At 44.3% G+C, this 15,144-nt stretch overlaps 1 protein-coding gene across 6 annotated transcripts in view; it reads right to left on the bottom strand.

Annotated features, from left to right (window-relative positions):
* The window catches only part of TRIO (trio Rho guanine nucleotide exchange factor), a 354,258-nt gene that overhangs the window by 86,123 nt on the left and 252,991 nt on the right, over nucleotides 1-15,144 (bottom strand). For all 6 annotated transcript variants that reach the window (XM_077879549.1, XM_077879552.1, XM_077879550.1 and 3 more), the window contains exons 31-33: nucleotides 14,531-14,632; nucleotides 10,670-10,812; nucleotides 10,082-10,181 (exon numbers count right to left, since the gene is read on the bottom strand). In XM_077879549.1, coding sequence (XP_077735675.1) covers nucleotides 10,082-10,181; nucleotides 10,670-10,812; nucleotides 14,531-14,632 — 345 coding nt within the window. The remainder of the gene's footprint in view (nucleotides 1-10,081; nucleotides 10,182-10,669; nucleotides 10,813-14,530; nucleotides 14,633-15,144) is intronic.

A 15,144-nucleotide genomic window follows, 5' to 3' on the forward strand; every position in this document is an offset into this window, starting at 1 on the left:
GAAACACATGTCCACAAGACAACCACAGAAAGCAAAACAGAACAAAACAAAACCCTTCCATAACAAAGTACAAATATCAACAAAATGAAAGGTCTCTGCTAGGCCACAAATGAGATTTCTCACAAAAGTTTAATGCCCTTCTAAAATTTATAAATTCCTTGGTGGGAAACCCATGCTCACCCTTAAATGCTTCTCTGTGAACAAAGATGATACCGTTAAAAAGTTAAAGGTAGAGGCCCAGGCAGGAGAATTTTCCTCATAAAACCCCACATTCTGGAAGTGGTTAATCCCTGTAACAACCAGGAGGAGGGGATCCCTGGTTGGCTCAGTGGTTTGGCGCCTGCCTTTGGCCCAGGGCGCGATCCTGGAGTCCCACGTCGGGCTCCTGGCATGGAGCCTGCTTCTCCCTCCTCCTGTGTCTCTGCCTCTCTCTCTCTCTCTCTATCATAAATAATAAATAAATATTAAAAAAAAAAACAGGAGGAATGTTTCCTGTCCCAGGGAAGGCATGACGAGTGAAGAGGCCTCAATATGGAGTCCAGTGTGCTAAGGCCCCGTGGGGCCTATATTTCCTGTGGCCCCCTTCAGGTCTGCTGGAGCTCTCCCATGCCACCGGTGACCTGCCTGTGCCTGTGTGTGCACAGCGTGGTGCCCCCTACCCGGGGCCCCATGCTGTAAGCCCCTCACACCACCTGGACATGTCTCCACCCCCGGCCCCGGGAAGCACAACTTTAAGACACATTCTCATCATCAGTCCTCTGCTAGCTTTATTCTTGGGCGTTTTATTAATTTTTCAGACTGCTCAAAGCCATGTGGTGCATTGTGAGGGTGGGGGAAGGGTGGGAAGGGGAGAAGAGGGCTGCCTAAAGAGGAGTGTTAAGCTTGACTCTATTTCTGGCACCGACTCCTTAGCCCCTTACAGAGTCATCAAAAACTATTGGAAACATCTGTGGACTTGACCGAGCCTAAGAAAAATCAAGCTTATTCTGACAAAGAATCTCATATGGAGTTAAAATTCATTTTCAGTGACTTTGGAGAACTTACCAACAAAATCTAGTACAGGAATCTATTTTCAACAGTGCTAAAAATTATCGTCAGAAAACACTGTACCTGCTTGGCTTTTCCATAAGAATCTCCTGTACAAATCTTTATTTTTTTTAAAAAAATTTTTTTGTTTTTTTTTTCTGTACAAATCTTTAAATGGGAGGACTAATAGGATGTTCTCTAGGGCCCAGAAATCCTATGCATTGGTCTCAATGTTCTCATCTGAATATTTTAAACTTACTACAAAGCCAGTCTTCAAAACCAGTGTGCTAATTAAAAAAAATTTTTTTTAAAAGTAAAAGTCTTAAGGTAACTACTTTGAGGAAGCAATGCAAATCATGATGGCCTTTTAAGAATTAATTTCCTAAGTAGAAAAGGTTCTGATAATAAACATCTTAAGTACAACTGAGAAAGTACCTGTTTTCAATGCTACTTCTACACCAGTGACCCAAATGCATTACTATGCTGAATTACCATTCCATTTATCTAGTTTAAAAACTCACTTTTCCCTTCCAACTGTACTTTGAGAACATTTTCACAGTATTTTGTTCACTTCTGTGTATATTATGGACTTCTATCGGAGGCTCCTTACCACATGCATTGAGTTTAGGATCGCAATTTATGAAAGTCTGTTTCCATAACTGACATTAAATCTTGTGAAATTCATAGAAGACAGTCGTCCGTCCCCCACCCCCCACCGCCGCCATCTTTCTGTTTTTCTCCTTGAAAAAAACCACCGTGGTGACTAAAAAGCATGGCAGTGAACAGGACTTAGCACACGGACCATGGAAACCAGCCTGGAAACGTATCCTGCAGGACCACCTCATGTCCTTCAATGAGGGCTCCCGGGAGAATGCCAATGACCCAGACCCACAGACAATCGGCAGAATCAAATCAGGGTCTCTCTGCCTAAATTCTTTCCAGAAAGACTGGAAGTGAACATTAGCTGTGGGCTTTCACCCAGAAGAATGAAACACTCATCTCTGGTCACTGGCATGTGAATCTTCAACAATCACCACACAGAACAGAACTTTACTGTTTAGGTGTTCTAGAGAAACTACGTTCTATTGTTGCTTTGCCTGAACCCAGCTGACAAAAGTAACTAAAACAGATCCAGGGCTGGGGACTTCTCAGCCCACCACCTCAGTGCATCCCTGCCCTGGGGCACAAAAATGAGGCAGTCTCGCACAGAGGTCTGCAGAGATAACAGCAAACGCCTAGTTTGCATGATGAGCTCCAAGGTGAGTTCGGGGCAGGTTCTGTGGGAGGAAGAGCAGGCTCTTCACCACTGGCCTTGGACGATAGAGCCCTTGCTGCAAATCATTCCACTTCAAGAGCCTAAGATCAACTGCAGGTGGGTGTCTGGCCAATTTTCTGAGAGCAATCCAAAAGGAAAGCAGCACTGTGGTCTAATAAAAGCCATTTTCCCCCGAAGAACAGTGTGTTTCAACTCTGTGAACAGTCACAGCCTACAGCTCAGGACAGTTCGGTAACTCAGGAACCTCACAAGAGTCTTGTGGTTTTGTGGAGGTTTCACATGGAGCAAACTAAGGACTGGTTGCTTGGTTAAAGGGGACTAGAGAGTACAGCTCCCTTATTGGCAATGCTTACAAGAGACAGGCAGCCCCTAGCAGCCCTAAGGGTTCCCCAAGGAAATGCATCACCCCTCCAGGCCTACCCACCTGGGCTTCTCATGGGCTTTGGGCTGATTAATGACAGGCTACATGACATAAGCAGCAGGCCCCACACTCACCCTAACCCCGAAACCAAGTCCACAGGAGAAACCTTCACTAAAATGTGCTGATGAGTTTCAGGGAGGACCTCTGTCATGGGCTCCCACACATAGAGAAAGAAAGCTGTACAGAAAGAAATCTGTAGGAACTGAAAAAATGATCAATAGGGTAAATTTTCTATGTTTTTTACAACACAGACACACAAAGAAATTGGTAAGAAAAAAGTTTTTTTTTTTTTTTTCCCAAAAGCAGCAGCTTACCATATGAAACGTGTCATCCAGAAAAGAAACCCCAAGTGTGGTATTCAGGGATACTAATTCTTTACTGACATGATCACACATTGGTTTTCTGACACCAAAATAATTTTTGGAACCAAGGCCTCCTTGACCTTGTGATATACTTGACGTACAATGGAAAATTAGATGTTAAAAAAAAAAAAAACAAAAACCAATTTAAAAGCCACAAGTGAGAAGGCAAGCATTAAATGTAAAAAGGCAGGCCAACTGGAGACAGGGCAGCGATTATATATCAGGCTTGAAAACTTCACAGAAGATGACCTGTAAATGTCAACTTTCCCGGGATCCCTGGGTGGCGCAGCGGTTTGGCGCCTGCCTTTGGCCCAGGGCGCGATCCTGGAGACCCGGGATCGAATCCCACGTCGGGCTCTCGGTGCATGGAGCCTGCTTCTCCCTCTGCCTGTGTCTCTGCCTCTCTCTCTCTCTGTGACTATCATAAATAAATAAAAATTTTAAAAGAAAAAAAAAATGTCAACTTTCCCCTTGCTCCACATACTAGAACGGGAGATGAATGGACCCTGGGGGTGTGTGGTGGCAAATTAATGAGAACCTTAGTTAGTTAACACAGAAAAAGGCCTAAGAGCCAGAAAGTAGACAGCCGACCACCACCTGCACTAACCCAAGTCATCTCTGTAAAACACTTTAGCCCAAAGAAACCTATCTACTGAGTAAGCAAAACCATCCTTCATCCAGAAAAGCTACTGTGAAATGACTCTTTTTGTCTTTGATGGAGAGTTAGCCAGCTGACTGGGCTTCTCACCAAAAGGAAGAGTGACTAGAATAAACCTCCAGCCTCAAGGCTGAATCCAAACACCTTCAATAGTAACTCTGATCCTTACTGTAAAATTTACGTTAAAAAGCACTTTTCAATGCAACACTTTTTGTAAACACTGTTGTTACATTTCTAGCCAAACTTTGTATTTAAAAAAACAAAACAAAACTGCCTTTTCTTAGAACTGAAGCTTTCTGGGGCACCTGGATGGTTCAATCAGCTTAGCATCTGACTCTGGATCCCAGCTCAGGGTCTTAATCTCAGGGTTGTGAGTCCAGGCCCTGAGTTGGGCTCTATGCTAGGCATGGAGCCTACTAAAAAACAGTAAGAAGGACAAGGAAAGAATAAAGAACTGAGGCTTTCTACTTCAGTGTGGGCGATTTTGTTTTTCTGATTAACTAAAATTATCAAAAACTACATTCCACTTTGTGGTTTTATGAGAACACTTAAAAAAGTGTTAAAAATTATAAAACCAAACCAGGGATCCCTGGGTGGCGCAGCGGTTTAGCGCCTGCCTTTGGCCCAGGGCGCGATCCTGGAGACCCGGGATCAAGTCCCACGTCGGGCTCCCAGTGCATGAAGCCTGCTTCTCCCTCTGCCTGTGTCTCTGCCTCTCTCTCTCTCTCTCTGTGTGTGTGACTATCATAAATAAATAAAAAAAATTATAAAACCAAACCAAACCAGAGTCACTTAGGAAAACAGAAAATCGAGATTAGCAAAAGGAAGCAAGAGATGCCAGGTGCACTGTCACACAGGCTGCTGGTGTGTGTGTGTGTGTGTGTGTGTGTGTGTGTGTCTGTGTCTCCCTGTGCATTTCTGCACCGAAGCACCTGTCCCATGAGTGTGTGTGTCTGTGTGTGTGTCTCCCTGTGCATTACTGCACCGACGCACCTGTCCCGGGCCGGCAGCCCACGGTGGGCGATCCAGGTGTACCTGTCAATAGCTCGCAGTCATTTTATATGCACACAGCATGGCCACAGTGCAGCTAATCCCGAGGGTCAAAGTTGAGTGAGGCGGGGGGTGGGGGGGTGGGGGGAAGATGTTTTGAGGGAGAGTCCCCCTCTTCAAGTCAGCCCATTTGCTATGCAGTAATTTACTGCTGAGACACCACAATGCTTAACTCCAGGCACGAACACCGAGCAATTAATTCTTAGGGCAGCTTCCAGCTCCTAACAAACACAGCTCCAAATCCACTGCAATCAGGAGCGGGCAAATACAGAGACAGGGTGGCCAACACAGATAGCAATAACCTGCAACAGCTGGCAGTGAAGACCAACAGTCCCAGAAGGAGGGAGAGGCAGCATTTGTAACGATGAAGACACAGCCAGAGCTAATATTCATTACGTGCACAGTACAGGCGAGGCACAGCCCTATGGGGGAGGGGAAGTGCTGTTCCCAGTTACAGATGAGGGGCCCGAGGCATAGACAGGTGAGCTCGTTCCCCAAGGCTGCTGAAGAGCAGGGCCCAGAGGTCTGGCTGGCAGGCACCTCCTTGTTCTTAACCACCTGCTATTCCATGTAGCTGCTCGGCCACACTCTGAGCAGAGTCCAGAGTTTTCTGTCTGGGGGTACTAAAACTCCTGAAGAGAGGCTTCCGAGTGAAAGGACTAAGGTCACATCCACACAGGGGCAGACCTACGTGAGGTCCCGGGTGACTGAGAGCTCTGGCAAGGCTGGCAGCCTGAGCTCTCCCCCGAGCCATGGTGCCCTCCTGCTTCCAGCACTTTCAGCCAGGGGGAGAACCAGGCGCAAGCTGTGGGAGCTCAAAGGCAGCGCTCACCTGGCTCCTGAGAGGGCCGCTCTGTGCCAGGTATGCAAGGGAGGCGGGCCAGAAGGAAGCAGGTGGCATTTCTTGAGGAGGCTCAATGCAAGTTTCCTTTCTCAGGTGAATTCCGCCACATTTTAAAGCATACACTGTGATTTACATAAATCCCACCAAGTTCCTATCATTAGAACATCATTTCATAGAGAAAGTTGGGTGACTTTTAAAGTACATAAAATCTCATCTCCCCAACATAGAGCCATGCAGAACTTCATTAAGAGTAATTGAAACCATTTACTCTTTTAAATATGTGTCTCATATATTCATATTCTAACCTCAGGGCAATTCATGCCAAGTATCAGTATCAACTGAATTTCTCATTCATTAAAAATAAGAACTGCGTTACCTTCAACAATGTGAAAGTGCACACTGACCCCTGAAGGCCTGGGTCAGCTTTTCCACAGGCTCCCTCATCTGCCTTGGTGATAAATCTTGACCTCAGGATGCTTGTTCTACAGAAGCCTATATTTGAATCCCGTATTTTCTATTTTCCTTATAAATTTTTGTTATATAAAATAAACCACAGACTAATAAGGCAAATGGAAGGAAAAAAGGTTAAAAATGCTTCTTTAATACACTAAAAATATTTAGCTCCATATCCAGTGCTAATGTGAAATAATAAGTTCTAGACACTAGCAGGTAATTAAATCCACATTTCGTTCCTGGCTCTAGCTCTCTGCTGCTGGGTGGCCCTGTGAGGGTCATCCGATCTCCCTCATCTCCTAAGTGTCCTGAAGGCTGGCTCAGCATTCTCCTCCCTGCCTGAGGGGAGACAAACTCAGGATATATGAGATAAGAATCTGGCAACCATTTGATTTCTTTGGAATCCAAATTATATTTTCATAAGATCCTTTTATCTGTGCAAGTACCATGAGTATGGGCAAGAATCACTGCTAAGCTTACTTTTGGAACAAGGAGATGGCATATTTTAAAGCTGATGTTTTCAAAGAAAGAAATGTGCTCATGGGGCATGTGGTTTGTATCTGTGACTTGCCTACTCAAGCTCTGGGAACAGTGCTCCCTGGAAAGAGGGCGTCTTCAGGAGCCACTCCTTACAGACTCTTCCAAAACACATCCTGTGTGCCTCATCTGAGAATTACTACAGCACTGGGCTGATCGTGTTCCCTTACAAATTCTCCAAGAGGCCAAGTCAAAAGCATCTCCCCCACCAGTTTCTGAAATGGAACCAAAGCCCATGATAACAACTAACTCATAACAGACATCATAAATTAAGTCCAACAGAAAGAATATGGTTAAGTAGTTTCCCTCCCCAGATCTATCTGCCTGTGTCATCAGAGGCTGCTTAAACTTGAAATATGCAGGGTGGAAGGAACCCCGAGACAAGAAAAGTTACTGCCATCGGAGAGAGGGGGGGTTTTTGGCTAAGCCCAGTTCAAACAGTGCATTTTACAAGCTGACTCGATACAGTCTCCTAATTTTCAGAGTGTATTTTCCTGACTCCTCTACTGACCCTGAAGCATCTACCAGAAGTTTAAGATGGGGAGAGAGTAATAAGAAAACCCTCCGGAAGTAGAGAACACACAAATGCCGGCATTTGTGTGGTAGCAAACACATTCCTTCTTTCTCCTGTGGCTGAATGGGAATGTCCTCTCCAAACTCCAGATTTTGAGTTATCATCATGAAGTCTCACATGCTATTTACTCTCATCCCAGATACAGACCCTAAGAATTGAAGAAAGTAACTCGCTACAGTTCTATGGTCTTAGGAAGATAGTTCATCCCTTCCTTTTTGGTACTTCGGAACCTATCAAGGACCTATGGTCTCAGTGAGGGGTATAAAAGGAAGTACATGCCAGGTCCACTTAAGAAACTAGTTCTGGAGTCTCATTACTTCCAGAGGTTAGGAATCACGAGGACGTTAGGCTGTGAGCTGCTGAGTGGGAGGCTGTTGCCATGGCTTCTCCAGGAGCACCAGGGAGAGCCTCTGCAATGCTCAGGCGGAGGGGCGGTGGCTGTATGAGCACAAGTGGTCCTTGGGGAGTTTGGAGCCACACCATGAAGTCTGAAGACAATGCATCAGATGAGGGAAGCAGAAAATGGTGAATTACCTCCACAGGGAGGAGATTTAATAGATTATTTAAAAAGCCTAACACCCTGATAGACTGCGAGGGTAAAATGGTTAATTCCTACAAACCCGTACTTTTCTGGTAGTGATTCATTCCCCTTCTCTCATTGGGCACAAACAGAATTTGCTGTCCTACTAGCAACAGCCTTAGGACAATGCCTCATTTTTCTGTAGGACTTGTATAGGCCTGAGTACAAGTTCACATAAGCCCTATTATACTGCAAAGGATCTGAAGCACAACTAGTTACACTCTTCCTAACCACAGGATAGAGCTTATTTTCTGTGACTGCAGTCAGCCACACAACAGAGCACCAGAGCTACAACGGAGGGCTAGCACAGGAATATTCTCCACAGGCCAGAAAGCACAGCATGCAGTGGACCAACTCCATCTCAGAGTGGGAATGGGAGCCAGAGCCCCTTGCCAGACACGAGGGGGGCATTTCCAAACTACCACTGCCATCCACCCATTTACACATATACCACCTGAAAAAAGTCACCCTTTCCAAACATGGACCAACCTCTGGAAAAGTCTTACCAAAAGTTTTTCCATTTATTGATCTCTTTGGCAATTTCATTCAAATACCTTATTCCTACAAAGTAACTTTAAAACTAATTTCTAGAGTAAACCCAGACCAGATCCATGAGAATCTATTTGGTAAGAATGTGAACTTGGGGTCTGAGGGCAGATCGATGGCTGGGGTGCTGATGTTTACCACGGCAAGTCTGGGAGCAGTCTGAATGAAGGTGAATGTTCCCCTCCACTTGAGCTACTGTTCTTTCCAACATTATTTATTATTTCCTTCAGGTGGAAGTCTTGTGTAAACAGACAAGTTAGAGAACTCAGTCACCTCAACTTTTTTAAAGAAAATAATCAGAATTATTCTAATGAAAGGTTTCCAAGTTCAAACTTTATTTTAACTAATTGGCTATGGAGTAGAGCCGCAGGAAATGAGCTATTACACACCAGATGCATGATGTGTCATTTATCTTCTTTCTCATTACCCAACACTGGCAAGACAAACTTGCCACTTGTCTCTAAGCAAAATAAACGGAGACTGTTTTTCTTCTCCATCCTATTACTCTCATCATTCTAGGTTCTAGGACTTAGAATTTAGTGAACTCAAAAAGTAGAATAGAAAAAAACAAATGACTCAAACCAGAAGGATCTTGAAAAAGAAATCATTGTAGGAGAGCAGTACTTTTAAACCCACTTACTTCCCTCCAGGAAAGTCATTACATACCATGAATCCACTGCAAAATCGAGTGAGACAAGCCCATTACCGGGGCCTCTGAGACTTGCCATCTAAAACAGTCCCTGATACTGGACCCTCTCCTATGTCAGCACTTGTTTCCAACGGACAGTGAAGTCAGGACACTTCCTGGCTACAAACAAGGGGCTGTGCAGGCACCAGGCACAGAACAGACTCCCACGTCCCCCCAGTTGGGACAAATGTCTCAATAAGAAAGTACAGCTTGCACCAGTAGTGGGAAACACAGGAATCCTGAACTGGTGGTGCATTAAATAAAACCCCTATTTACTGTCAACCTTTTTGGAGAAATTGGTCTAGCAATTTAGAAACAGAACACGTGCTCATCTCAGTGGGAACAGAAGACTTATTTAGCAGACATGAATGTTGTTCCCCCCCACCCTGCCACTGGCTTTTACAGAGGACTCTGGTTAACTGTGCCTCAAGTCAGCCTGGATTCCAAATTCTCCTGTCGATTTATTTTGTTAGTTTGGGGATTGTATCAGGACAGACCATGAGACAGTTACTCTACACTCCTTTCGTAGAAGGCAGAGCTACACGGACGTTCCCTGATAGCGATCAGATCGTCTTCCTAATGGGTGGCACTGGTGCAGGCTCCTTCCAGGGCACATTTCCTGCGTTCTGTGGCACCTGTGTTCTGACAAGGAGCGTCAGGGCCAACCTGAGGATACCGGCACCCCTGCTTTAATCAGAGCAGTTCCACTTTTATCATCAGGGCTCTGCGTAGCATTTAAACGTAAAATAATAGGTCCTTCTGCATAATGTAAAATTATAAAGCTTAGACACCTGCCCTAGAACACTCTGATAGAAAAACCATGTAAGGACACTGGGAAGGGCAGGCAATTTTTCCTGAACCCTCAGACTTTACCCCTGACACTCCAACTTTGTGCCCCTGCTTCTGTGCCTGGCACCACTTAGCTCATAGTGACTGTTTGAAAATGTTGGTGATGAACTATCATATGTACAGAGAAACAGGCTGCTTCCTATCAGATTCAAGACTAGCTACCCCTCCCTCCATACCTGCCCCCTGCCCCACAAAGAAAGTGCTGGTTACAGCTCACCTTATCACTATCCAGTGTGTTCTGAGACGTCCTCGAGGCGATAGAGATTGTGTCAGGCTGGCTGCTCCCATCGCCCTGGCTATCCAGATCCTCTCCATCCCTGAAGAAGCAAACAAACTTTTCATTACTGACACTGCTGGACTTCTCCAGTGTGGTGTGAGTGAAGCCAGGCTGCTCTTGGCTGTGCAGCTTTGTGCTGTGCACCAGGCCAAGTGTCCCGCACATGTCCTCTGTGTAATGCGCGCAACGGTAAGATGCGGTTGTGGGAATTTCCATCACAGAAGCGAGAAACACAAACATCTGAGACATGACAGAGCTTATCTGGGTCCCATGCATCCAGATTCACACGTGCAGTGGGAAAGGGGCGCACAGGCATCTGCATACAGCCCTTCATTCACTTTAAGCTGAAGGAGGCTCTTGTCTTGACAAAGCAATTTCATTGTGAAGAGTGATGTGATACATACACTGTATTTAAAAAAATATTCCTCAAATATTTAAGAAAAATCATCTTTGAAAAAGAGTAAGTTAACATTGCCTTGCTCCCTCCCTACTAGAAAGACAAATGCACCCCAAATCGCCAGCACTGACCTCCTGCCCTTCTGTCTGGTGGCCGGCGCCGTTTTGGGAATGTGAATGGGCTCCTTCAGGGCTCCTTTCAGGTGAATGGTCCTTTCCTGTATGACCTCGCGGATGTGCTTTATCCAGTCCTGCTTGTTTTCTATACTGGAAGCCTTCGGAGGTGTGAGAGGCAGTCAGGATACAGAGTGGACCTTTCCAGAACCCATGCTAACTGCACTCCGGTCTCCCACATTCCTTGTTTCCCACTTTCAAGAAAACTTTATGGAAGAACAGCAACTACATCCCATGTTTAATTTGCCATTTGGAATATTTTCCAGTCAAAACCATTTTTCTTTTATTTTTATTTTTATTTTTTTGAACCATTTTTCTTTTATAGCAGAGATCTTACTCCAGATCTCTGAATACTTTAAGAATCAATCATTCTCCAGCCCCAAAACCTTCTAAGCAGCTCTGGGTAAATATGAAAGTGCAGCCAACCCCAAAGCAAAGTGTCTCTGAAGCTATTTAGGCAAAGGTCGGTAGTTCACAGCCACAAGCGCTGGTGCCCACATGTCTTGCTGCCTCATCCTCTGTACTCACTAACAACAGCTGCAGATGCCCACCTGCACTGGGTCACTCCCACAGCCCCCTATGGAGCCAGGGTACAGGCACGTCAGAAATGTGCCCAGGGTCACACTGCCAGCAGATGAGGAAGCGGGATTCTCAGGCTCGCTCTGGATGGATGGCACCATGGATGACAGAGCCTGTGCCCCCAAGCTGTGCCTTCTCCTGCCTCTAGTTAGAGTAGTAGCATGAACCAGTTAAACTACTACCAATTACAGATGGTGCATTTACCTCAACCCCATTACAACTTTTAAGAAATATTTTCTGAAAATGACACGCAGTAGATACTCCATAAGCATTTGTTGAATGAACACATATGGCAGCACTCTTCCCAGATTTTTTTCCTTTAACTTAGTCTCAAGAGTCTTTTTTTTTTTTTCTTTTTGCATGTTCTGGGCCTTAGTAACAGTTTTTAATTTCCTTGTGGAAAACATCAACTTCCTATGACATAAGCATAATTCCCTGTAAATGACTGAAACAGTCGTCAGAGGGATTATAGTTGAGATCCTGACTGAGAGGGAGTCTTTTCTCACGGCATACCTTGTCTTCAAAAACAGAAAGTCAAAGCCCATGTTGGGAAAGGAACTTAAAATTGAGAATCTTTTTCCTACATAAAACCTCTTAACTGGAGGATATGTCTTTAAAGTCACTTGGACTTAGAAAAGGGAACTAAATGAAGGATCACAGGAGGAGCCTCTTGCCCCCATTCCCAGACTTAAGACTGGGACAGTAGTAACCCATGTTCTTCTGGGGCCAGAGGCAGGGTGACCAGGGACTATGGGAGTCTGTGCAGGAAACAGAGGTGTCTCAGGGGGCAAAACTCTGAGAACTACAGATCTACTGGCATTTAAATGTCCAATACAAACTTCAGGTTAAACCAAGAGAAGCACCTAAGAAAGAACATTTGGCAGAGATTAGAGAAAACTGAAGGAAACTGTTACTATGGTTCAGAAATAAATGAAACGCTTATGATTTAACAGAGTCAAATGATCATTACACTTATGGAGAGGAATTCTCCTGACCTGAAAAAATTAAACAAGGAAAACAGGTGCCAATTTTTCAGAAATAGTAAAAGAAAGGCAAGTCAGCTAAATACTAAATAAAAGTTCCCACTTGTCTAAGAGATGAGAATAGTTTGTTTCAGACTCTTGGTGGGTAGTCTCCATCTGTTTAAGGAAGGATTAAGAAACAAGGTTCTCCTTTCCAGAGGACGACATAAATAAGACCACAGTTTTGTTTTACAATACCAGGCCATCACTATCATTGTCATTACCACCAGTACCTCCTCCACTGCCACCATCAGCTCCAGAAGCACCGTTCTCTCTCCCACCACGATCACTTCCACCACCATCTCCATCTCAATCACCTCCACCACCACTACCCCCAACTCAACCACCCCCCAACCTCCATGTCAACCATCTCTACCGCCACTTCCAATACCACCACCTCTACCACCATCATCATCTCAACCAGCATCGCTTTCTCCTCCACCGCCTCTGTTACCACCTTCCACTGACATCTCCATCTCAACCATCTCCATCTCAACCACACCCCTACTTCCATGTCAACCATCTCCACCACCATCACTCTTCCACCACCACCTCTGTTACCACCTCCATCATCATCTCCATCATATCCCCTCCATTTCCACCACCTCAGTCACCACCTGCATCATCATCTCCATCTTAGCTGGCACCTCCAGCTCCATTTCCATCACCACCACCACCTTGTCCTCCATCATCACATCAATCTCCTCCTCCTCTACCGCCACTTCCATCTCTCTACCACCTCTGTCTCCACCACCACCTCCATCACAAAGCAATCTCTAAAATGAATGAAGACATCATTTCTTTTAGTCTCTCCTTGGAAGGCAGAGAAATATTGCCCAAAATTCCCCTAAGAAAGCTTTTGTCTGATAAAGCCTGTAGGAAGTCTTATTCTTCCATTGTATCATGAGTATTTTATTATGTCCTAAATGAAAGTAGTCCATATCTGGCTAAAATATCTGGCACTATTTTTCAGATGCACTCTTTCACATCTTTCACTGTAGCTAATCTGGATAAATACTATGAGTTGGAAATTTTATGGTTTTGAGTATACTTTAAAATTTTACGGCTTAGAAAAGTTCAGTTATCTAATATTTAGCTATCAGTGCAATTTATGTTTTATAGGGCTTTATGCCAATACTAACAAGAACACACTGGCTTGGTAATCATATACTTGCTGCAAAACAATCCATCATTTCCATGGGAATAAAGACCTTAGAAACGCAATGGCTTTCACTAAAGCACAAATTCTGTAAGAGCAAGTTATCGATGAGTAACTCATAGTTGCTGGAAATACTGGTGAGAGATTAAAAGGAATATACGAGACAGCGTCATTGGCATGCAAGTTCATACACCAGAGTCACATTAAATTTTTGGCTCATCTCCCAATATTCTACAAATCTTCAGCAACATCTTCCACAAAACATCCTGAAATTACTTATGGCCTTTCCAGACAGCTAAAAAAGACAATTCCATCTGTATTTCCTCAAACACAGAAGGAGGGAGTGCTCAAGACACCCTGAAAGCTCTGTCTTTCCTAGGAGAGAGACTGGTATAACAAAAGTAGAGCTCAAATCAAATACCCAAACCCCTGCCTCTATATAGGTGGGGGTTTACGTATCTGTCTATCCATCTATCTAATCTCCAAAAAGCATCCTTAGTGGTTTTGAACACTTAAATCCTAACATTACCAACTCCTGTAACTGATCACATTATCCCCCTTTTCTCTCTGCCTCCTAACCAGAAAGCCAAAGAGTCTGGGACCCCATAAAGACCCCATAAAGACTCTTCGCCCATTCAGCCCTGAAACTGCCTAGGGCTTCCACAAGTCCATCAGGTGCCTGTTGCCCTGTGGAAAAGGTGACATGTGTGGTGAGAGCTGCTGATCCACATCTCCTTCCTCCTGTACCTCAACTTCCTCCATCTCTGATTGAATTAACTAATTCTTCTTCAGACAGCAAGAATGGGACAGTTTAAAGAGATCTCTTTGCATCTGACCTTTAATAGACAAGCAAAAGTTTAGCTCAAGGCATTTTACCACCAAAATGCCACACTGAGTTTATTCTACGATTCTTTTTGTGGTAATCCCCAATCCCAACAAAAGACAGAGTAAATAAAATGATATGAAAACCAGTATGTTTCAATAACAGGAAAAAGAAGAGCACACACAGCCACGATAAACTTGTCCCACAGCACATTCCCAAGCTTCAAATGAACATACCTTAAGGACGATTTTATTATCTGAGGTTGGTGTCCTCCCCACCCACAGTGCAAATTTGCAAGGATCTCCTTCAACGTGTTCTGTGACACCCAACTCTGAGGTCTGGATAAAAAGGTAATTACATAATTAGATGACAGTAAAATGCCAGCAGGAGACAGAATAAAGGCCAAGAAAATGGGTTTTGGTGACCTGTAGTCATGCCAGGTTATAATATAGTTTACATTGACGGTAATCCTCAGATCTTATTTTAGGTAAAATGAGAAAATTTTATTCTTAGGCTGCCATGATTGGTTGCATCCCTTTTACTTCATCTGTGCACCCCTACTGGACATCCTGATGAGGGTCAACCAGCAAATCCAGAGGAAGGAAATCAAAGTATTTAAAAATCCTGTTATCTGGAAAATCAAGAGTGGAGTATTTTCAGCTCATAAACAACAAAATGAATCTGTCCTAGTTGCAAAGGAGCTGCCATTATGCATTTTTAGCATGAGCGAAGTAGCTTCGCAGAAGGCAAATGTCTTCATGGTTCAGTTATTTTCCAACTTGTTCATCAAGAGCATTAACTTTGATCTCACCAAAAATTTTAAGGGCTAAGAGACAAAATTTCTCTCTGT

The sequence above is a fragment of the Canis aureus genome, chromosome 31, assembly GCF_053574225.1.
Source record: "Canis aureus isolate CA01 chromosome 31, VMU_Caureus_v.1.0, whole genome shotgun sequence".
Taxonomy (NCBI): domain Eukaryota; kingdom Metazoa; phylum Chordata; class Mammalia; order Carnivora; family Canidae; genus Canis; species Canis aureus.